The 24,114-nt window shown below is 30.1% G+C and overlaps 1 protein-coding gene across 2 annotated transcripts in view; it reads right to left on the minus strand.

Moving 5' to 3' along the window:
• Nucleotides 1–5,537: 5,537 nt before the first annotated feature.
• LOC122272050 (carbonic anhydrase 1-like) overlaps nt 5,538–24,114 on the minus strand; it is a 55,260-nt gene continuing 36,683 nt past the window's right edge. Inside the window, exons 1-7 of one of the 2 annotated variants that reach the window (XM_043055044.2) lie at nt 20,265–20,418; nt 17,522–17,599; nt 16,024–16,191; nt 14,557–14,702; nt 11,597–11,653; nt 8,043–8,300; nt 5,538–5,720 (exon numbers count right to left, since the gene is read on the minus strand). In XM_043055044.2, coding sequence (XP_042910978.1) covers nt 5,601–5,720; nt 8,043–8,300; nt 11,597–11,653; nt 14,557–14,702; nt 16,024–16,191; nt 17,522–17,599; nt 20,265–20,319 — 882 coding nt within the window. In that variant the 5' untranslated portion in view covers nt 20,320–20,418 and the 3' untranslated portion in view covers nt 5,538–5,600. Of the gene's footprint in view, nt 5,721–8,042; nt 8,301–11,596; nt 11,654–14,556; nt 14,703–16,023; nt 16,192–17,521; nt 17,600–20,264; nt 20,419–24,114 lie in introns of those variants that run through there. The other variant, XM_071186035.1, reaches the window with a different exon arrangement.

Here is a 24,114-nt window from a genome sequence, read left to right on the forward strand (position 1 = left end):
TTATCCACCACTATTTCTAAATAATTTGAAGGCTTTCACTTTGAAGGCTTTTCGTTCCTTTGTTAAAATTAAGTCAAGTTAAACCGTTTAAAAAGTAAACAAAATTAATCTTGCATTTGCAAATTTTAGTTTGAAGTTGTTTGCCGTTTCGTAAACTTATTACTTTAAGCTTTTGGTAATTTCTAGATGTATGGGATAAGGCCGCTGCGGGACCCAGGTGCCCAATTTTTTATGAATAAAGTAAGTAAAATTACTTTTAAATTGGAATTTGGATTCATGCGCACAACTGGTTCACTTTTCAAATAGTGTGCGCAGACTTCTTATAAAATACTATGTGGAGGCTTTCTGATGTAGGAGGTGATGGCCAATTCCAGGTCGAACGAAATACGTATATTTACCACAGATTGTGGTGTTTCCTGTGTAATTCACAAGAACGGGTGATGAAACTAATTTTTGATTGATTAGAGCTGCAAGCTAGCAAATCACTCATATTATAAAATTCTTTCTTTGAGATGCAGCACAGGAAACCTTGATAGAAAAGGGTTTTGACGTAGAAAGTTAGGTCCGCCGTATCTTTGAACGTATGTGCACCAAATATGGCGCGGAACTGATCAGAATTGCGGATTTGTATACGAGATGCATACATACAAACAGGCATTGCTCGTACGGTTATTATAACATTTAAAAAGCGGTGGCTATAATGTAATAAGAAATTTAAAATAATTCTTTTTATTGTATTTCACTTGAAAATATTTAAAAAAATGATGGCCTTTCTTCTAAATTTTATTGGCAAATATAAAATTGAGATTATGAATTAGAATACATATAAATACTGCTTTATTTCCATAGATTGCACAACTTTTTTTTATTTACTTATAAATTTGTGAATATATTGATGTTAGATGGGTTTATATATGTCATATAATAATGAGTATAATAATGACATACATGTCAACTTCTGTAGTCGTTGATAAAACTTTTTTGTAACTGGAAGCATCATTTATGTATAATCTAGAAATCCAGGATTTTAAAATTTCAAAAAATTTTTGTACTTAACATCAAACATTTATAATTTAAATATGTGTATAAGATTTTTAATTTCGGCAGTTATACTTTAAAAGGCTTAGTTAATTAGATTAATTTCAAAAAATTGTTTTTTACTCTCATTATAATTTTACTACCATTTCTTTTAAAATCTTTCTTAGTGACCATTCAAGTTAGCAAACATGTAATAAAAGAAGAAACGCTAGAATTTTTTTTTAAATGAGATAATATAAAATTGTAAAAATTTAAATAACTTGCAAAAAGATTAAATAATTAGCAATGTAGCTAATTACACATAAATTTTAAAATCCATGACTGTCTTCATTCACTGAGAAGTAATTAATTGCAAATTCACAGTTCTTATACACATTTCCAATCACTTCCTGTTGTCTTATAAAGGTTTCATAAATTAGCAAAAAATATTTTTATTGGCAAATCGTTTTCAGACACTTAAAATATGTTTGAAATGACTTGACGAATTTGCAACGATATTTCACCGATATTAAAAATTATGAGTGATAAAAATCAATGACGGAAATTATACCTTTCAATTTAAATCTCATGGAGGCTAATTGGTGAACTGAATCTATTAATAGATATTTACTGAAGCAACAATACATGCATCGGTGGAATTTTGACGGAAATCCCCTTTTTTAATACATTACAATTTTTTTACTTTTGTTTTTATAATTTTACATCGATATGTAAAATATATGTACAATGCAAAATAAAAATAAAAAACGAATTGCCCTGAATAACTTTTGACCTAATGTTTACGATCTTTACGTTGTGGGACTCAATCTTAAAGGTTTGAGAGGGTAATCTCAAATGTTCAGACGATATTTTAAGTTACGATATCAGAAGCAAAAAAGTGTTTTTTCTAATTAAACGCACCTTATTTTCGACGGTTTCGGATTTCTGACCGGTAAAGTATATGTACCGGTAAGTAATCTGGGTAACATGGTCCCTATAGTTTGGTCAGAGGAGGGTAAGTTTAGACTCCATAATGTTAATTTTATTTTTTACGCATTTTTGTGCAATTATTTCTTGAGCAAATTGAAAACTTTGACACAGAATTATAAAATACGTTTGACTAAAGATAATTCCAAAAAAATTATAATTTTTAGTAAATATTTATTATTTTATTTCATAATTATTGAACGAATTTTGAATTGTCATATAATTTTTAGATCATTTTAAAAATGAAACTTTACATAGCAAAATACGAAATTTGAACGAAAATATGTCGTATAGTTCCTGAGAAATCGTATTTGAAAGAAACCATAGTATTAAAATTCAATTTTCCAGAAATTATGCAACCAATTTCTCTCAAATTTTGTATTTTTTTTTCAAATTTTGTAAAATGAATATTCACTTTTCTTTATAGCCCCTTCCTCCTGATAGTCAAAATTGTATGAAATTTGGTTACAGGTGTTACTTTTGCAAGCTATATACACGCTATAAACTTTTGCATGCACTTAAAATTTATTTGTTTCTTAAGAAGAAGTTCATTTTCTGTAAGAAAAATAATTATATTCCGCTGTGTATAAGTGAACTGTTTCTTATAGTTTTTAAACATTTCTCTAAGATATTGTCATAAAACTTGACAAGATGAAAAACCGTCAAACTGTTCAAACTTATAAGGGTAACAAGCATTTTTTTTTACTTTTGCAGGGTGTACAGAAGGAGGGTCGTTTGATAAGTTGACAGCGGTCTCAAAAATATAAGAAACTGGTAGTAAATCTCGAAAAGATTTTTCAAAACCTCACGTCCAAATATTTAAAAAAAAATATTCCAGTTAGAAAATCTCTGTGAGAAATTTTTGTTCTCAGAATTATCAGTAATTGGAAAAGTAAAGTAGCAAGTATTCAAACATCTGAATAAAAATTTTACAACCAGTTTGTTAATCTTTTAAATATATCAATCATATTATTAATCGATGTTATTAACCCATTGTATACCGATGTTGCCTCTGAAGCACCAGCAAAATTCACCATAAAAATTTTAAATTTTTACACGTAAGCAAATTTAATAACTACATTATTTAAAGATTTTTAAAAATTATATAATAAATACTGCGTAATGTATTTTAAATAGTTTATTGCTTATATTAGTTTACACAGCGTTTTAAAGTACTTGGATTGAAAAGGTAAAAGTAAGATAGAAAGAAAAATGCTATCTGGATTCTTAATCTGCAGAAATTTGTGACCCCTAACACGTATAGTTTTTCCACTTTCTCTTTTGAAAAGGATTCTAAAAACATGTAAAAGATTTCGATAGCATTTTTCATTTGTCTTCACTCAAGCAGAAATTTGTGACCTCTAACGCTTATAGTTTTTTCACTTTCTCTTTTGAAAAGGATTCTAAAAACATATAAAAGATTTAAATAATATTTTTCTTTTCTTTCAATTGAGCATAAATTTGCGAACCCTAAGCGTTTAGTATTTTTTTTTCTTTTTTTTTTTTGCTTTCTCTTTTGAAATGCATTCTAAAAACATATTCGATAGTATTTTTCTTTTATTCTCACTCAAGCAGAAACTTGAGACCCTTAATGCGTTTAGTTTTTCTACTTCTCTTTTGAAACACATTATGAAAACGTATAACATACATGCCAACTTTTACGTTCTTCAGAGAAGCCTTTACTTAATGGTAACAAACTGAAACTTGAAGGAACACTGCGAGTACACTTTTAATTTATACGCAACCCACTCTTCGAAGAACGTAACGACATGTAGAAGATCTTCGAAACGTACGTGTAATTATTTAAATGTAATGTATTCAAAATCATTCAGAAGTTTATTAAAACAAGAAACAAGTTTTAAGACATAAAAGTGGCTATTAGATTAATCGTAAAAATAAAATCTTTCGGAAAATAAGGAAAATGTGGCAGATTTGATACAACAATGGTGGTGATTATCCTCTTCAGATCTGTAGTGGCACGTCTGAGCCGGGAAATTGTTTTAAGTTGGTAGCTAATGAATTTGGAAAAATATACAGACTTAGAAACATACGTTACTATTAAAATTATTTTCATTTCGTTTATCATGGTGTGATGTACATGCAAAGAGCAAAAATATAAACTGACCACTTTGAATAACTGTTCATCTAATTGTCGAATCTTCACGTTCTAGGAGTCAATCTTACTAGTTCGAAGGGTTGACCTCAAATATACTAATATATTAATGCAGACGATATTTTAAGTTACGAAATTAGACAACAAAATATTATTTTCTCTGAATAAACAAACATTGCTTTTGACTGATTTCAAATTCTGATTCCCAAAATATAGAGGTAGCCGCAATCTGGGAAATATGGTCCCTATAGTTTGACCAGGAGAGCGGTCTAAAGTTTGAACTCTTTAATTTTAATTTAATTCTTTGCGTATTTGGTCATATTTCGAGAAATTTTTATGCGAATTAAAAACTTTTCGCTTATAAATTATAAAATTCGTTTAGCAATACATAATTTCAAAAAATACATTTCAAAAGTTAAATTTCAGTGAGTTATTATAATTTTTCATTATTTTATTTCATAATAGTCGAAAAAATTTAATTGTAAAGTATATAATTTTTTACATCATTTCAGGAAATGTAATTTTACAAACTAAAATACAAAGTTTGTGCAAAATTCGGTCTTGAGAAAATGTGCAGTGCGTAAAATACAAAATGGAACACCCTGANTTTCAAATAATAAATTTCAAAAGATAAATTTCAGTGAGTTATTATAATTTTTCATTATTTTATTTCATAATAGTCGAAAAAATTGAGTTGTAAGGTATATAATTTTTTACATCATTTCAGGAAATGTAATTTTGCAAACTAAAATACAAAGTTTGTGCAAAATTCGGTCTTGAGAAATTGAATTTTAAAAATACGACTTTTTCAAAATATGATTTCTGAGAAACTATTTGATCTATTGTGTTCAAATTGTGTATTTTGTCATTTAATATGAAATTGATGTAAAAAAATATATACCTTATAATAAGTTTTCGTTCATTTTTAAATATAATAATAAAAATAATAAATATTTACTAAAATCTGTAATTTGCATCGAATTATCTTTGAATAAACTAATTTTATAATAAAGTGCAAAAATTTTTCAATTCGCTTTAAATGTTTCCGAGACAAGGTTTAGTACGAAAAAAGTAAAATTAACATTAAGGGGTCCAAACCTCGGATATTTCTCTTGGTCAAACTATCGGGACCCTATTTTCTACATTGCGTGAAACCTCCATATTTTGGGGGTCAGAAATCGGAATCCATCGAGAAAAAAAAAGGCATGTTTATTCCGAAAAAGTGCGTCTTTGTATCTGATTTCGTAACTTAATATCTTCTGCACTAATTAATTAGCATATTTGAGGTCACCCCTTTGAACATTAAGATTGAGTTCTAGATTTGAAGATCCGATCATTAGATCAAAAGTTATTCACGGTGTTCCATTTTGTATTTTACGCACTGCACATTTTAATTAAAAAAAGTAGAATTTAACCAGCATAGAACCAAATATAGCATTTATTTATTTAAACTATTACAGGAGAATTTGATATACACAGTTTATTATCTGTAAACTTTTCTACCATTTAATGGCTGTGCTGGTCTATAATTATTTAAAAGGTGGCATTTATCAGCATCTGGTGTACCTTCTTTCACTGAATACAAGGAAAAAAGCTGATTCATCTGAAAATAAAAAATAGAACATTTATATTGACTGAAGTTTTATAACATAATTGGTAATGCGTCATTGGTTCGGATTTTTTCAAACATGTTTGCACTAGTGATTTAAAAACTAATACATTTAAAATTAGTTTAAAACTTAGAAAAGTACTTTTTTAATCAACTTTCAACCAAGCATTATCCAAAAACATTTAATAAAAAATATGAGACCAAATTTTTTTTTCTGTATTGAGTTCGAAATTTAAGAGTGGATTCATTTTTTTTTCTTATATTTCTAAATATATTGCAATAGTTTTCCTACTTTCTTTTATGCCAATTCCTTATTAAGCAGTTTTCGCGATTTTAAACTTGAAATTCTTTTAGTTGTAAAAATAAAATTATTGAATTCATTTTGGAGCTATGTTTTAATTATATGAATAAAATTCAATTAATTTTTAAAATATTCTATGTAAAATGAGTTGTTGGAAAATGAATCTTTTTAATTAGGAACAAAAACGTATCCGACTGTCCACTTCTCTAGTAAAATTTCAATATATTTCTTATATGTTGGCAATGAGTGGAAGTTGTATGATATATTTCTATGAAAATAAAAATAAATCTCTTTGCGCTAACCAACTACTTCGCTTTTTGAAAAATGTTTTACAGGGTGAAAAACAATCAAAAACAAAAGCTTTCGGAATTTCTGATTAATTAGCTAACAGTTTTAAAACCTCACGGCGTAGGAACTTTATTAAAGTGGCTTTTTATATGAACTTTTGAATCATTCAAATATTCTGGTGTGAAAAGATTTAAATCAGTTTTTCTGAACAAGGAATTATTCATTGAAACATCAATATTTTAAGTTTTTTTTGCCAGTAATTTTTAATGTTTCATATTTTCTCCATTCTTTTGAGAGTTTAGCATAAACCTATTAATTTTAGTGTTTTACAATAACCCCAATTTAATTATATGTTTCACAATTAAACCATTATTTTAAATATTTCACAACAGTCTTATTAATTTGAGAGTTGAAAACTAGTCAGATTTTGTTAAGTGTATGTCCCAACGCCCCTTAAATAAATCTTGCATTCTCTGTAAATTAACTTTAACTTAATGACAAATGCAAGGTTTTTACGAGCCTCAATTCTTTTTTAAAGAAAATTTTTTTTTTTACAAAATAACGCATTGTGGTTGCAAAATATGATAGAAGTTGGTCTCCATTTTGTTAATAAGATTAAGACCTTTGAGGGAGAATTTATATGAAACATATTTTTTTTCATTATTTTGTATTTATTTAGCTAAAATAAGTGATGAATATTACAATTAACATTTTGATAATTTATAATTCTGAAGTACGGCATGAAACACCGGTGTCTTCTTCTGCATAAAAAGTAAAATTTTCCCAACATGGCACACTTTCAAGGAATATTTTTTAAATTTGTGCTTGTATGCAGTTATTTAGATAGAAGAAAAACTATTCATTATTGAAATTTCTCTTACAACTTACAAAATCAATTTTTTTACATTTTTTAAATATACATATGAAAATCAAACTGCATTTCGGATTTTATATTTGATGCAAATTCAATCCCGTAATCTAAAAGTTTCTTTACATACTATTAGTATGTTTTTTTGCAATTGTAAAATACTAAAATATATATATTTGCTTGCAACTATAGCTGTAGAAAAAACCTATGTAAGAGGCACCGGTGTTCCATTTGAGTCAAAAGGTAAACTTTTTCTCATATCCAGGGGAACCCAGTATGTGCTTTCATCCTCAATTCTTATAATCATTAACGTAAATAACTAACTTTTTCAAACTAACACATTTTTCAAAGACCAGAATGCAATACACATAAAATTATAAATCTCTTCGCATCTGTTAACGACATTCATTTGCAGTCATTTAGATCTAAGAGAAACAGCTATTCATCATTGTAGTCAATGAATCAATAGAAAATCAATGTTTGATAAATTTACTAGTATGAGTGGAAAAAAAATTAAAACTTTATTTTGGGGGGGGGGATTTTTAGTTTTTAGACAAATATAATTTTGATAATTAAGCAGATTTTTTTAGAAACTGTTAGCTTTTTTTGTAATTAATCAATACCAAAATATATTTTTGCTTGTAATTAGACCGTCAGAAAAAATATAAAAGAGACGCAAAATGTTCTATCTGCATCAAAGGGATAATTTTTCTAATACAAAAAGGAACACTTTCATGTGCTACTTCATCATAAATTCTTAAATTCATTTGCTTAAATAATTTACCACAAAAATAGATCTCAGAGATCTGAAGGAATCCTGATATTAGATGAATCAAAATTGAAATGAATCAGTACTTACTTGGTTTCTGTTTACTGTTTTAGGCTTTCTGCATTCCATCCACGTGAGTCCTTCATCACATGGTGGAAAACTTAAGGAGCCCTCATATCTATAGAATGGACAATTATTGTCAATCAGATCCCCCAGATAAATCTTGCCCTGTCTATGCGAATTTCTATTGGACAGTTGAATTTCTCCTTCGAATTTTTGTCCTTCATATTGAAATGCTTCCTTGACGGACAAAATGTTGTATAGTGCTGAGTTCAGTCGACGTCTTTCCTATTTATTGAGAAAGTATGATTAAGTTTCTTTTTGAAAAGGTATATTTAAATATAATTCTTCATTAATATATAGGTTTATTTCAAGTCTTTCTAAGGGTCATTATTTTACATGGTTGTAGTACAATAACTGATTTGGCACAAAGATCCATTAATAGTGACCATGACATTAGCTTTCCTAGACGATTTTTAATGATGCAATATTAAAACCTATGGCAACAAGCATAGATGGGTGATTCTCACGAAATATGACAATTTACAGCCACTTGCACCAAAATCTTATACAAAACTACTAAAAGAACTTTTTTTTAAAATTTAATAAAAAGCATTGCTGTTAGCATTTTAAAATAACCTAGTACTAGCATCGACTATTTTGTATATTTAAAAAATTTAATTGAACTTCAAAATTTCATGTTTCTGGCAAGTCACAAACAATGTTTCCAATAATAACTAGCTTCAAAACTTCCCAGAAATATTTCAATATCTAATTTTTTTATCTCAACCGGTGTAAGAATTTCTAGAATATACGCAGAAGGTATTATTTACAAAAACTTTGGTTGAAATAATTTTTTCTGTCAATAATTTGTTTGTCACAAGAAAATCTGTCATTTTCCTGTCTACTTTTATTTAGTGCTTTATAACCAAAATAGATAGCGCCAGTAATCAATATCTTATGTTAATAGATTGATTAGATACCCTCCTCTCTGAACGTGCCTTGTTGCATGAAAAAAGAGCAAACTTTCTGGTTCAAAATCACTTCAAAAATTTTTTCAAGATGAGTAGGTTTTTGTGTTGTTATATTCCTGGCTTCCTTAAATCATTAATAACATAAACTACATAGATTTATCTGAGTTATTTTAAGAAATTTTGTTGTTTTCTGCAGAATATAAACGTCTTAGGTCAAAATATTAAAATAAAGTAAAGTTGTATGCTATAAAATGGCGAATTTGTCATTATCCTAGCTGTTATTTTCCTGGCTTATGAAAGCCAGGACATTTAAGTGTTACCAGAATTTTTTTTTTTACTGCTAATACTGTAAAGAGGGAAATCAAATATTAGCCTAATACCAAGTTTATGTATGATTGTAATAAGATTGAATGTAATCAAAGTTATTTATTTACTTAATGATTGATTATTTTACACAATTTTATTCTGTACATATCAGCAACAAAAAATTTTTTGATTCATTCTACAGTAGATAAAAGAATTCATTTCAGTTATTCATGGTTCATCTAACATAAAGGCTTAGGTTTTGTTACTTACTAATAGCTTAAAATGACTGTTTTTTCAATCTTCTAAGCTAATGGTAGAATGGTAGAAATCACATAAATCTCGGTGCGCTGCCGCGAAGCGGCATTAACCGATTCATCTGTAGTAATAAATCGATGATGAGGAGTAGTGAGGAGGAATGGAGATGGGAGGAAGAGGTGGTGCTTAGCACCGAAAAATCGAGAGGGGGTTCGTGTGAGTCGGCTGGGGCTGAGTGTATTTCGTGTGCTAGGGCAGCACCATATTCCTAAAGTAGACGGCAGTGATTGGGCTGAATTTAGTGNGGAGGAATGGAGATGGGAGGAAGAGGGGGTGCTTAGCACCAAAAAATCGAGAGGGGGTTCGTGTGAGTCGGCTGGGGCTGAGTGTATTTCGTGTGCTAGGACAGCACCATATCCCTAAGGAAGAAGGCAGTGATTGGGCTGAATTTAGTGTTGTCGTCAATTAGTTCAATATCTAGGAGTGAGGAGTGAGTTAAAATTGCTGGTAGTACAGGTTTTTGCTTCATCGTAGAAATTTTTATTAAAATTTTTTATATAGACGTTGATGTCATCAATTTTAAGATCCCTTTTTATACTATTATTGCTAATGCATTTAGGTGCGCCGACGAGTCTTCTAATAATCTTTCCTTCTGCCATAGAGAGTTTACTTTTTAAATGATCACTTAGAGTTTATTTTTTAAATGATCACCCTTACCAGACTGGAAAACAATTATTATTAATATACTACCACTATTATATTTTTCTGAGAATCGTGTGAAATTTAATAACATTCATAAACTAACAGTATCTTTACCATAATGTTTCCACGATAGCCTCGTTGGGCCATTAATTCATTTAATCACATTATCTGAAAAATATAAGTTCATAAGTGACTACTAATATACGCAGTAAACATATACATAAATAATATTCCCTATTAGAAACGAGTGATTACGAATAAAAGTGGTTTAAAATCGCAATTAAGATGCACGTTAAGCAGTTTGCTCCGACATACAAGACTTGCTTTGAATTTGCAGTTTAAAAATTGGTGCTGTGACCTACAACTACTTAAGGAAGTGTATCATACTTCTGCCAATTAGACAAACTTTAATAAGATTTTTTGAGTGAAAAATAATAAAAGTACTCCGATTGTTCACCATATCCTTATACCTATGTTAACAACTCCTTCTTTCATCATCAGGAATCTTGTTAGCTAAAATACAGACTTCTAAACCTACGCCTCGTACAACTGAAAGCCTCCACACGTTGTTTTGTAGGTAGTCCGATCAGACCATTATGAAAATAAACCAGTTTAAAAAAGAGCCATTTAATAGAAAATCTAGTAAAAATAAAGAAAGTGGTAGCAAATATATGTCTAAAAATTTGTTTAATTTATGAATATGATTGGTTTGTTTTATTTACTTGTCTACCACTACAGATTATATTCTCAAATATGTATGGTAAATACATACTTGCCAACTTTTACGCATTTGGAGTAAAATTTTATTTTTATATTTAAAGTGGTAGTAAATATATACTATTTTTTTTTTTATAAAATAAATTTTTAAGGGATTTTCATAACCACTATTCTTAAGAAAACTAAGCATATATATTAATATGTGTTACTATCATGGTAGGCAGCTTAAGCTTTTTCAAATACAACGTATTTTTTTGCTTAAAATTGAAATTTTTATTCCATTTAAATACCACTGGGAAAAATCATAATGGAAGGGATTAAAAGTTGGCAGGTATGTAAATATCTCTCAGTCACTTTAAAAATAAAATTTAGGTTCATGCGCACAATAGGTTCACTTTTTTAAATAGTCTGCGCTGACTACCTATAGGAAACCGTGTGGTGACTTTCTGATGTAGGAGGTGATGACTAAACAGACCGTTAATTTAAGACTTCTATAAAAGTCAAAGGAGCTTCAAAGAACTTTAGAATCGTTGATTAGAATTTTTTGTTATAAATGAGCTGGGAATGTTTTTTCATGGGGATACTGACAACCAATTCTAAAGATAGTGAATAAAAAATAATTATGCATACCTCAAGGAATGCTACAACTGAAACTGATTTTCCATTGTTCTGATGAATTAAGTTAGCCTGTTTTAAAAAGGAGAAAAAAGGGTTAGAAAATGATCAGAATATGTAAATGAAGTAATGAAAATTAATTAATATCAAGCATCACTAGGGAAATTATGTTTAGGCCTTCAACTCAATCATTTCTATGTGGGATGTCCCTCTAAAGCTGCGTTAATCATAATCTTATAATAATAAGTTTATTAAAATGATAATAATTACAATTCCAGTGGATAATTTGCACTCTTCTAATTTGCACTTAAAATTCGTAATACTTTCCCCTCCCTCATATGTAGTAGCTATCTTTTGCTTTTTTTACGAAAATTTTTTCCCATTAAAAGTAAAATAAAAATTTCAGTGATAAATTTAAGGAAATATCTTTTAGATTTACTCTTTAGCTCACATTTAAAAAAAATAACAGTCAGATTTTTTAAATATACGTTTAAATATATTATGGTTATTATTTTTTTTTAAATCATATTTATTAAGTAATGAATGAAGTAACAAAAAAGCGTACCTCCGACGCAACTTTAAGTATAATATCTTTGGAAAAACTAAAAAGTTGATAGCATAGTGCTTAAAAGAAGGGAGAAGGATTTTAGCCCTTTTTTTTGCACATAAGTAACGCAATGCCATGTCATGGTTAACACGTTGAATGCAACTCTAATTTTACATAGCTTGCCCGTCTAGCCAAACGGTAAATAACTACAAACTAAATTTGCCAATATTGCACAGATTTTGCTAGTTTTTTAAAAGGTTCAGCATGACTGAGCTTATACCGCTACCGATATAAATTATGTGTTACGATGTTCCTAGCCCGTAGGGCTATCTACACCTTCATCTAAGATAGAACGGAGAATAAGGGAAGAGAGGGGATCAGAGTGGTTACGCAAGCGTATACGTATAAAATAAATTAGTGATTAAACAATTCATTGTGCATGTTTGCACAGTCTAAGACTTAGCTAACAAAAGTGGTGAGTAAGATAAGCCTACGAATTTCTTAGAAATAGTGCTGGATAAAAATCTATTAAATTGAATTTATTAAGCCAAAAATCACAATTAATAAACTCTTACTCGAAAATATTTATTCGCTGTCCGAAGCAAGTTGGCATCTCTGTGTAAATAAATAAAAGTATTTTTGTGTGTTCTATATTGCATCAATTTCTTCAAACCATTTCAGAGATGCCAACTTGCTCCGGACACCAAATATACATTTTAAAGTGGTAGTTTATCAATTGTGATTCTTGATTTAATAAATTCTATTTAGTAGATTTTTATCCACCACTATTTCTAAATAATTCGTAGGCTTATATAATTCACCTTTTAAAAAGCATGCAAAAATAGTCAAATATATGCAAAATTTACTTTGTAGTTATTTACCATTTTTTTGGCTTGTCCGGAGCAGTTGGCATCTCTGCCATTTTAGTAACGATAATGATATAAAAAAGTTAAAAATTTTACTCGAATAAAGCGTTTCCAATAATTTTGGTTTCTCCGGTGGCACCCGTGGCGCAATGATCAAACCATCACTTCCTATATCAGAAAGCCTCCGCACGGTCATGGGTGAAAGCGAGACGGAAAAGAAGAAAAGCTGGTAGTAAACCCATTTCAGTTTTAACATGTTTTCGGGAGGAGTTAAACTATTCTCTTTTTCAATTATTCAGCTATATCTACTTTCTTTCATCTATGCTAAAATTGTAAAAAAATTACGGTAGTTACAGAAATTTAATGTTTCTTGAAAAAAATGCTACAATGAAATGCTTTTTTCCGTCTCGCTATATATAGGCTTTCAGCCCTGCACACGGTTTCTTNAAAGGGGGGTAGACTAATAAAATGTACGTACTGTAAGGGGGGGGGGAGTAAGACCTTATGTACGGTAATGTACGAAGGGGGGGGGAGGGGTTTGAAATTTCTCCATTTTTGTGTACGTACTTTTTGAACGGCCCCTAATGTCGTGCTATATCTTTTAAAAAGCATGCAAAAATAGTCAAATATATGCAAAATTTACTTTGTAGTTATTTACCATTTTTTTAATTATTTTGGCTTGTTCTTAGCAGTTGGCATCTCTGCCATTTTAGTAACGATAATGATATAAAAAAGTTAAAAATTTTATTCGAATTATGTGTTTCCAATAATTTTGGCTTCTCCGGTCACCGGTGGCACCCGTGGCGCAATGATCAAACCATCACCTCCTATATCAGAAAGCCTCCACACGGTCATGGGTGAAAGCGAGACGGAAAAGAGGAAAAGCTGGTAGTAAACCCATTTCAGTTTTAACATGTTTTCGGGAGGAGTTAAACTATTTTCTTTTTCAATTATTCAGCTAAATCTACTTTTCTATAAAGAAAGAAGCTGTCTTTCATCTATGCTAAAATTGTAAAAAAATTATGGTAGTTACAGAAATTTAATGTTTCTTGAAAAAAATGCTACAATGAAATGCTTTTTTCCGTCTCGCTATATATAGGCTTTCCGCCCTGCACACGGTTTCTTATAGGTAGTCTGCGCAGATTATTTAAAAAGCGAACCACTTGTGCGCAGGAACCCAAAACCTTTTATAAAAGTACTTGAGAGAAATTTATCATATATATTTGAGAATTGAATCTGTAGTGGTTGACAAGTAAATAAATCGAATCAATTATATTCATAAATTAAAAAAAATGTTAGGCATATATTTGCTTCCACTTTCTAATTTTTAATAGATATATCATATAAAATGGTTCTTTCATTAATTGACTTATCTTCATAGTGGTCTGATCGAACTACCTACAAAAAATCGTGTGGAGGCTTTCAGTTATAGGAGGCGTTGATCAAACTCAGTGCCGGTGACCCCCATGGCATTCAAAGTGTTAATATATTCGATAGCGGAAGACAAACCAGCTTAAGGCCACAGGTGTCGAGTAACTGAATATTTATTTCTTAAAGCTTACCGAAATCGTAAACTTTCTACCATTTATCGAGTCTTCTGATCCTTTGTGTGTTTCGTTACCCCAATGGAAAGCGACGTGCAACAATGTAAACTTCTCACCATCAACCATGACTGATCTTTCAACTCCATCTTGAGGCCATACTAGAACTGGAAAACACAGTATTTAATAACAATTCAAAAACAATTTATAATTAGTATATTTTTAAATTGACTACATGCGCTCTATATACAATCGCCTGTCAGATTTCTATTAATGTAACTGTTGCTGTCAATTTCATTTGTTAAAATACATAATCTATGGCCTCTTTAATCACTACACTTTTTTGCTAAGGATTTTAACAGATGTACAACATGTGGTCTGATGTTTCTTCCGGGGTCGTTAAATTTAGCAAAACTTTTGTTTAATCACGTCAACAAATGTTTGTAGGCATTATAAGAAAAAAATCACTGCGAAACTAAATCGTGTTGCATGCAGCACCGGCTCACAATGATGTAACTGTTGAAATTAATGAAAAATTTTAAAATGCATAATCTATGGCCTCTTGCATACCTGCCAACTTTATGGTTCTTTGCGAAGGAATTTTACCATGGGTAGGGCATGTGGTCAGTTATTTCATCCATGGTCGTTAAATTTCGAAGTAATTTGGTTGTCGGCATCATAAGAAATCGCCACGGCGAGACTAAATCCTTTTGCCGACACTAAAACTCATCATTACCTCATTGATTTGTTTTTCTACATGCTTCAGAATTAGTAATATAAATTACTTATTATTGGTCAAATGATCAAAAATTTTTTTATCGTACTTGATAAACTGTTAGTGAAATATTTAATAGTTGCAATAATTTATTAATAGTTTGTTAGTAAGCGTAATGTTGTTATTTGTTATAACTTGCTATTTTAAATGTCACGAGGGCATGCCCATCTTGCTAGTCAATTGCCTTGCTCTTATTTGACAAGAGAACACCGCTATGGTGAAAGGTATCACAAAACCCCCGGGTGTATGATAGCACCACTCATTCGAGTGGTGCTATCATACACCCGAAGAAAATTTCTGAATTTTCACCATGTACTACTTAGCTACTGAACACAGAGACTTTCAATTCCCCAGATTTTATGAACACATTTATCGTACATACTATTTGGGTCTTACAAGAGGTTTCAAGAATAAAACCCTGGCCTCTCCTGTGAAACATAATTTTCTCCGCAGTCCGATGATTCAATCCTCTGGCTACCATAGCCCGAACATAGCTCCGCATTTTTTGTCGACCCCGATAATCTTTCACACAATTCATTAAAGAAATATTAAGAAATTACTAACTAATTTTAAGAAGGCGCTTTTGAAAAGAGCCTAAAAGCTTGGAACTATCTGTATATTATAATGGAAAACTGGATATAACGAAAATACGTCATAGACTCTTTCTGAAAAATGCAAATCTTTATAGAGTCAAAACAGAAAGTAAAACTTACTCGCGGAGCCAATGTTCTCTATCGTGACGTTGCCGATAGGTTCATCGTAGCCATGAAGTTCAAGTCTCTGACGCTCTCCACTCTTCACAGTTTCTCTCGTTATTATGTTAATGGGAGATTGAGATGTTCCATTACAATTTGGATACTTCTCACCCCAATGCAGTGGACCTAATGGAAGGAACTCAAATAATTATGTAAAAATGTAGGCATAATATGGTGCATTAGATTTGTTCTTGTTTTCGTTTTAGTTTATGCTTAAATGAATGAGATTATTCACGAGTATATATAACGAATACTTTAAGAGTTTCGAAAAGTATTATCAACCATAAATATATTACTCTGGATGAGCACTTAGGGACACTTTTTTGTGTTATCTATGGTTTATGTTAGCAGGTTTTCTCAGAACATAGGGTTTATCTTAACACATTTTCTGATGTGCTTTTTCATGAAGTGAATGAAACAAAATTCAAGTAAATTGTATTAAAAGCTGTTATGTAATACTGTGTTTCTTCTTAATAAGTGCAGGTCAAAAATAGTTCTTTTTATACAAAAGAGGCAAATTGCTAGTATTAGTTCGTTTAACTAGTGCTTAGTCTTAATTGATACAGCTGAAAGATACATAGGAAGCAATACTTCACTTTTCTCTACAGCAATGTAATATGAATAAAAAAATGCAAGTACAGCATTTTGTACACAAAAAATCCTTATAACTGCTCAATTATTCATTTTATCGATTCCTGTTTTGTCTCATTCAAACCGACATAAAAAATGCTTAGGAAACAAATTCCAAAGTTGTACAGATAGTAATGTCAGATGCCTAAGTATGCACAACTTAAAATTTGTACTTTTTGTACACAATCTCATTAAATCAATCTGAATGAAATATGCCGGAAAGAGTGCCTAACTCGTCTTTTTTTTTAAAAAAAATTCACTACTGTCCGTAAATAACACCATTTCTTTCAAAAATGGGAAAGCGTACAGAGATGAGTAAGGAAGTTTTCTAGCATCATTTATAGTGACATCACAAAGAATTCAGTTAAAAAAATATCTTGTCGATTAAATTTTTCCGCAGATTCATCCTTCTTTTTTTGGTAGAATTAATGAACTAATAAAAATGTCAAACACTCTCGAAATATTAAATTACAAAAATCCTTACGTATATTTTTGAAATTATCAATATCAAGGCATTATTTTAAATATCTAGTAAACACATGCAGTTATGGTCCAGCCTAATGGTCCAGCCTTACAGTGCAGTTTCTTTCTTAAAACATTGTGGTTGGACAGTATTCTCAATAGTATCATTTGTCTTATAGGAGAACCAAAACAATTTCACCCACAGTAACTTAACAATTTTTGAGCTATTTGAGTAAGATTATTCAAGTATTTAAGTAACCGAGACTAAATAAATAAATCATCAATGCCAGTGAAATAATTGGAGCTACAAGGAATTGAAAAAAATTAATAATAGAATAAAATGTTGGATTAAGCAATGTCTTACCATTAGGTAAATTTAAATTGTAAGTCCAATCTTTGTCTTTGTCAGCAGGGCAGTCTTCGGCTGATCCGATTGCAAAACCTGTAATATATTGATTTGCTTTTTTGTATATTTTTTAACAATGCAGCATCAAATAATTACTTTGCTTATAAAGGAATTTTTAAAAAGTGACACTTAGTAATTTTTGAGTAAGATTCCAAACATCACGAAAAATAAAAAATTGTTGCAGATCTAATGTGCTTTATAAAACTTATGAAACGAATGAAACTACATAATACACTCGTTATTACCACAGCATTATTATAAGGAAAAATGCACAATAACTTATATTTTAGTTTATCTTGCCATGCCTTTTTATAACTGAAACAAACTATTATGAATTCCCTGCCTCAATGATAAATCACTGTCAGTAATTTTTAAGTACTTTATAAACAATTTAATCAATTCAGAATTAAGCTTAATAGTCCCATTAATTAAAGCTTTTAAACCATTGTCAATACTGCCTACTAGTACGCATTCTGCAAAATGTCATAGAGTAGTAAATAGGTAAAATCTAAAGCATTTAAAGACTTGGTAATAATGCCAGCACTTAAAAAGCCTCACAACGAGGCAAGAGAAACAAAGAGGTAGATGAACTTTTGAATCATTTAGATGTAGGGATGTGAAAGTTTTTTTTTAACATGTTGAGTACCGCGTCAGTCATCGGTGACTGACACTGAAATTACATATATTCCGCGGCAACCACCGGTGGCTGGCACTGAAATCACATTTAGGCCACGTCAACCACCGGTGGCTGACACTGAAATTACATTTAGGCTGCGTCTGCCACCGCCTCCTATAACTGAAAGCCTCCACACGGTTTCTTATAGGTAGTCCGATCAGACCACTATGAAGGATATCCACTTACCGAACGAGTCATTTAATACAGCATATAGTTAAAATAAGAAAGTGGTAACAAATATATAACTAAAAAATTTATTTTATTTATGAATATTATTAGTTTGCCTTATTCACTTGTCAACCACTACAGATTCAATTCTCAAATATATAAGATAAATTTCTCTCAATTACTTTTATAAAAGGTTTTGGGTTCATGCGCACAACTGGTTCACTTTTTAAACAGTCTGCGCGGACTACTTATAAAAGACCGTGTGGATGCTTCTTGATGTAGGAGGTGATGGCTGACAGCGTACAACATGATATAGAACTATAAAATTTACACTCTTTCAGAGATGCCAACTTGCTCCGGACAGCAAATGTATATTTTAAAGTGGTAGTTTATAAATTGTGATTCGTGGTTTTATAAATTCAATTTAGTAGATTTTTATCCACCACTATTTCTAAATAATTCGTAGGCTTATATAATTCACAATTTTACGGTACTTTAGTCATGCTATACCTATTAAACAGCAAGCAGAAATAGTCAAATATTTGCAAAATTTACTTTGTAGTTATTTAGCGCTTTATTAATTATTTTGGCGTGTCCGGAGCAGTTGGCATCTCTGCTCTTTTAAGGAATTGCAGAAAATTTATACAAAATTTACTTAATTATTGTGATTCTTGGTTTAATAAATTCAATTTAGAAGATTTTTATCCACCACTATTTTTAAATAATTCGTGGGCTTATATAATTTACCACTTTTGTTGGATATGTCATGGTAAACCTTCTAAAAACTAGCAAAATCAGTCTAATATTTGCAAATTTAGTATGTAGTTATTTACAGTTGTGGCCTAACGGGCAAGACATGTAAAATTATCGTGGCGCTCAACGTGTTAACAAAGAATCTTACAATAAAAGCGAGCTGCTAACTACTACGCTTTTATCAAAATATTTTATTGAGTGGTAGACAATTAAAAGTTAAAGCTTTGCCACGAGAGTATTGCATAACAAAGAGGCTTTTTATATAAACTTCCGAATCATTTGCAAGTAGTGAGGTGATAAATAAAGTTATATCAAATTCATAATAAAAGAACAATACATAAAAGCATCAACTTAGCTTACACTCGTAGAAATTTTTCCAAAAAGCTTAGAAAGTTGGCAGGCCTGCATAAAACATGAAATTATTAGCGCCACTTGTAATAACTTGACGTAGGGAAACCAAAAACAAATAGTTCATAACAACGTATGATGAAATTAATTTTTGATTGAATATTTCTCAAATCTTATGAGAAATTATTTCGTTTGGATTTAGAGCGCCAACCGGTAATCTGAGGTAAAAATTGACAGCCATGTCTTACAACGTATATACCCTAATTTTAGTACGGATCAAAATAGAACATGCACGCGTACGCAGGGTTCGAACGATTTTTATAAAATATAAAAAGCAAAAGGAATATTGTAATAAAAAGAAAAAAGTTTTTTTTTCAATTGTATAATCTATTATATATATATGTATAATCTATAATATATATGCATAATCTATATATAGGATAATCTTTAAAACTAAAATTTTAAAATTACAGAAAAAAATTGTTTTAAATGCAATGTGACATCGATGATTTAAATATCTATACTTTCGATACTTAAATTATTAATAGCATAAAATTAATAATTGAGATCTATAATTTAGGCAGTTATACTTTAAAATAATTCTTAAAATGCATAAATAATAATAATGCATAAATTAGAATAATTTTAAAAGGAAAAAAAAACACGCAAAAACACAAGAAAAAAGAATTCGTGATTTTTTTTTAATTAAACAAAAATATTGAAAAATATAAAAAAGCATAAAAAGAAATAACTTACAAAAAAAGTAAATAACTAATAATAATGCTAACTGTGCAGAAATTTTATAATCCATGGTGTTCTCGTTCACTGAGAATCAAATGCAAGGCTTTATTGCAAATTCACAGTTCTTATACGCCATTCCTTTCACTTCCTGTTACCTAATAAATGTTACACAAGTTATAAAATAGTTTCATTGGCAAATAAGTGTTAATTTACTTTAAACATTTGGAATATGTTTGAAATTACTTGACGAATTGAATACTCTCTGATTTTAATGATTATGATTGACAAAAGTCAATGACGAAAATTATAGATGGTGACATAGCACTTTTAGGGAAAATCTCATCGAGGCTAATTGGCGAAGAATATTGACTATTTATAGAAGAATTGGCTATTTATGAAAGTTTACTGAGTCAGCAATGGTTGTCTTGTGGTTCCAGCTGGGTGCTTGGGCCGCGAAGTGGCCCCTATCCCATCCATCGTGAAAAATTTACACTTTGCATGCATTCATTAACCTCTTTGAGACGGGCGAGTCATGTATGCAATCTCAGGATGTCGATAATCAGGATAAAAAGATAAAACTTGTAGCCAAACTATTTTTAAAGAAGTTTATTTGTGGGCGGGGTAATAATAGTTTGCTTTATTAATTCACCTCTTCTTAATTCGAATTGTATAGTTACACTTTTTGCCCATTAGTATTGGATGTGTTAAATTGGATGTGTTTAAAGTAAAAGCAAAAATAAGTCTGTTAAATTAGCTATGCCCAAACTTAAGCCACCACTATTATTTTTTACTATCCTGATTCATACATTACATTACATTACATATTTTATATTATATGGGATAAGGGTCATCTAGGCCTCAGATGCCTAGTTCTACAACAACGAACGGACGAACATTACATTATTACGATTACATTTACGACTTGCCCGTCCAGAAAAGGTTAAGGTTAGCAGTCGTTGCGGTTGCTATTAACCCCTTGGGGACGGGTGATTTAGAAAAGCATTCGTACAAAATCAGGATCAGGACGTAATTAAATAAAATACGGTAACTTAAATGTAGTCGTTTCTAATTTGACAGACTTACCTTGCTTTTACTTTAATTATTGTTAGTTTAATCATATATATAATCAATGTTAATTCAAGGTATAACTAAATAGTTTTATTTTGAACAAAGTAATGGTGAATTAAATAAATCAAACAATTATAACTCCGCCCACAAATAAACTGCTAAACAATTACTTTGATTACCAGTTTTATCTTTTTACCTTGGTTGATGCGGTTTTATGCTGGCACTTATTTGTGACAGTCGGCGCGAAAGGGTTAAAAGATTCAAGAACTTTGCTTGAATAGAATCTGCACGCACCTTGCAAGGATGTCACAGGCGACTAAAAATTTAAAAAGTGGTAGAAATTCATTTCATTTTTGTTTATTTATTATTTCTTTAACTATCCAATCGTAACTAACACGTTTACTTACAATTCAAGTTATTAATATTCAATTGAAAAACATTTGCAGTCATCTTCAATAGGAATCAGAATAAAATATGCTAGAAAAAGCTTTTTAATCCCTTCTCATACCTGCCAACTTACACTCTTTCCGAGAATGGATTTTCAGAGTGGTTGTGAAACAATAAACGAAAAACAATCTGACTCAAAAATATATTTATATTTTGATCCCGTTGAACTTCGCTTGCGCAAGGATTATTATGCTTTCGTATATTTATTGTAATTATTTATATGTAGTGGTGGTCAAACTCATTTATAATTATCATTATACTTCAAAAAGTTAATTGGAATAACCTGAGTACTGCTACCACTTTAAATAAGAAAATACGGAAGAGTTGGCAGGTATGCCTTCTGATAAAATTTTTAATTTTATTAGTCACCACTTTCTGCCTTTTTAGTCTCCCGTAGCCAGTGATGGGCATCATTCAAGGAAATTTTATTCATGACTAAATTTAGTCAGAATAAATTTATTCTGAATGATTATTCACATGCAAATTTAGTCATTGTTCATCATTCATTATGAAAATTTATGCACATTTTTGAATAATGATTGATAAATAAATTCATTAGTCGCAACTAATTTTTCTGTTTAAAATTTTGAGTAGCCAAAAAAATGCAAGCATTATATTTTTTTCATTGCAAGCTGCGCGTCGATTACAGTAATCGATTACAAATGTAATTAATTGCAGATAATGATTGCTTAGTAATTAACTACTTGAAATGATCATGACTGATTAGTAATTAACTACTTGCAATGATCATGATTACAAGTAATCACAATAACAAATTATTATCATTTCTCGTATACAAGTGGTTATGATTATTTATAATCACAACAAAAAGTTATAACAGATAATCAGAATTACAAATAATCAAGCCCTGGGATTGCAGGAAGTCGTGACAACTTGTAATCATAAAGTAAGATTACAAGAAATCATAACTACAATTTATCATAATCTAACAATTACTGATAATCTTAAATTCAAGTAATTGTGATATATGTGATTACAACACGATTAGATTCAAATGGGCTTGATTGCATTGTAATAGAGATTGTAGGTAATTGAATACTTAGAATTACATACGAAAATAAGTACAAGAATATACAAATAAGATTATATTGTGATTACTTGTAATCACAATATAATCTTATTCGTGTATTTTTGTATACACGAATAGGAGTACAATAAGAAACGATTACGAGTGATTATGATTGAGTAATCAAAATATATAACTTATAATCATGAGTGCAAGTACTTGTGAGTACATGTAATTAAAATATATGATTACAAGTAATTACGATTGCATACTATATGCTTATTCACTTTGTATGTATGTATTCTATATGCATGTTTGTTTGTGTTGTCATATTTTTCTATACGTAGAATGAAGGTACGTATATAAATACAATTTATTAATGTACGAGCAATGCATGTAAGTTAGTATGTATGTAGACGTACATATGTATATGTAACATACGTACAGTCGCTCATACATAGATATATTTTAAACTCATTCAATATTTGTACGTATGCATGAACATGTATGTACGCACGTATGCATATAAGATATATGCATGAATTTATAGATTTAAATACAATGTACGGATGTATCAACAAACGTCTTTTGTACATACATTATACGTACATAATTTTGCATATAATATACATGTAAGCATGTATTTAACTACTATGTACGTGTGTAGAGACAATATACATACCCTCCAACTGCTACGGAATTCCCGTAGTTTTAGAAATCTTCTTTTCGGACGGCAGCAAAATTAATGTCTTAGTATTTTAAAAAAATTAATTTTAGCGTAACTTGTCCACTATTACTTATAAAAGTGCAGGCCATATGGCTAGATTCTTAAGTTCTGATAAAAGTTTTATGAGAGATCCATTTGCTTTAAAAATTTCTACTTTGGTTCGCTACCACTAGAAAGAATTATTTTCAAAATCCTCATAAGTTGGAGGGTATGAATATATATATGTACATATACGTGTATTTATGCACGCACACACATACATTTAATGTGTATATGTATGTGCATCTGTGCACACATAAGTACGTTTGTTTTCATACTTTGTGTGCCTAGATGCATACTAACATACATTGTGTATCCTACTTACGTATGCATGAACAATTGAACATACAATATACGTAAGTACGGATATACAATATATGTAAGCATTCAACTTTTTTTTACTTATTCATACAAGCATTTATGTGCAGTGCTAGTTTGTGCACTCGCATAAACGTATAGCGTAGTTAAGTGCTCATGTATGTACAATATATTATGCATTCGCGCAGTAACTATCTTAACAATTATTCGTTAGATCATGATTGCAGGTAAAATATAAC

Source organism: Parasteatoda tepidariorum, chromosome 9, assembly GCF_043381705.1.
Source record: "Parasteatoda tepidariorum isolate YZ-2023 chromosome 9, CAS_Ptep_4.0, whole genome shotgun sequence".
Classification (NCBI taxonomy): Eukaryota; Metazoa; Arthropoda; class Arachnida; order Araneae; family Theridiidae; genus Parasteatoda; species Parasteatoda tepidariorum.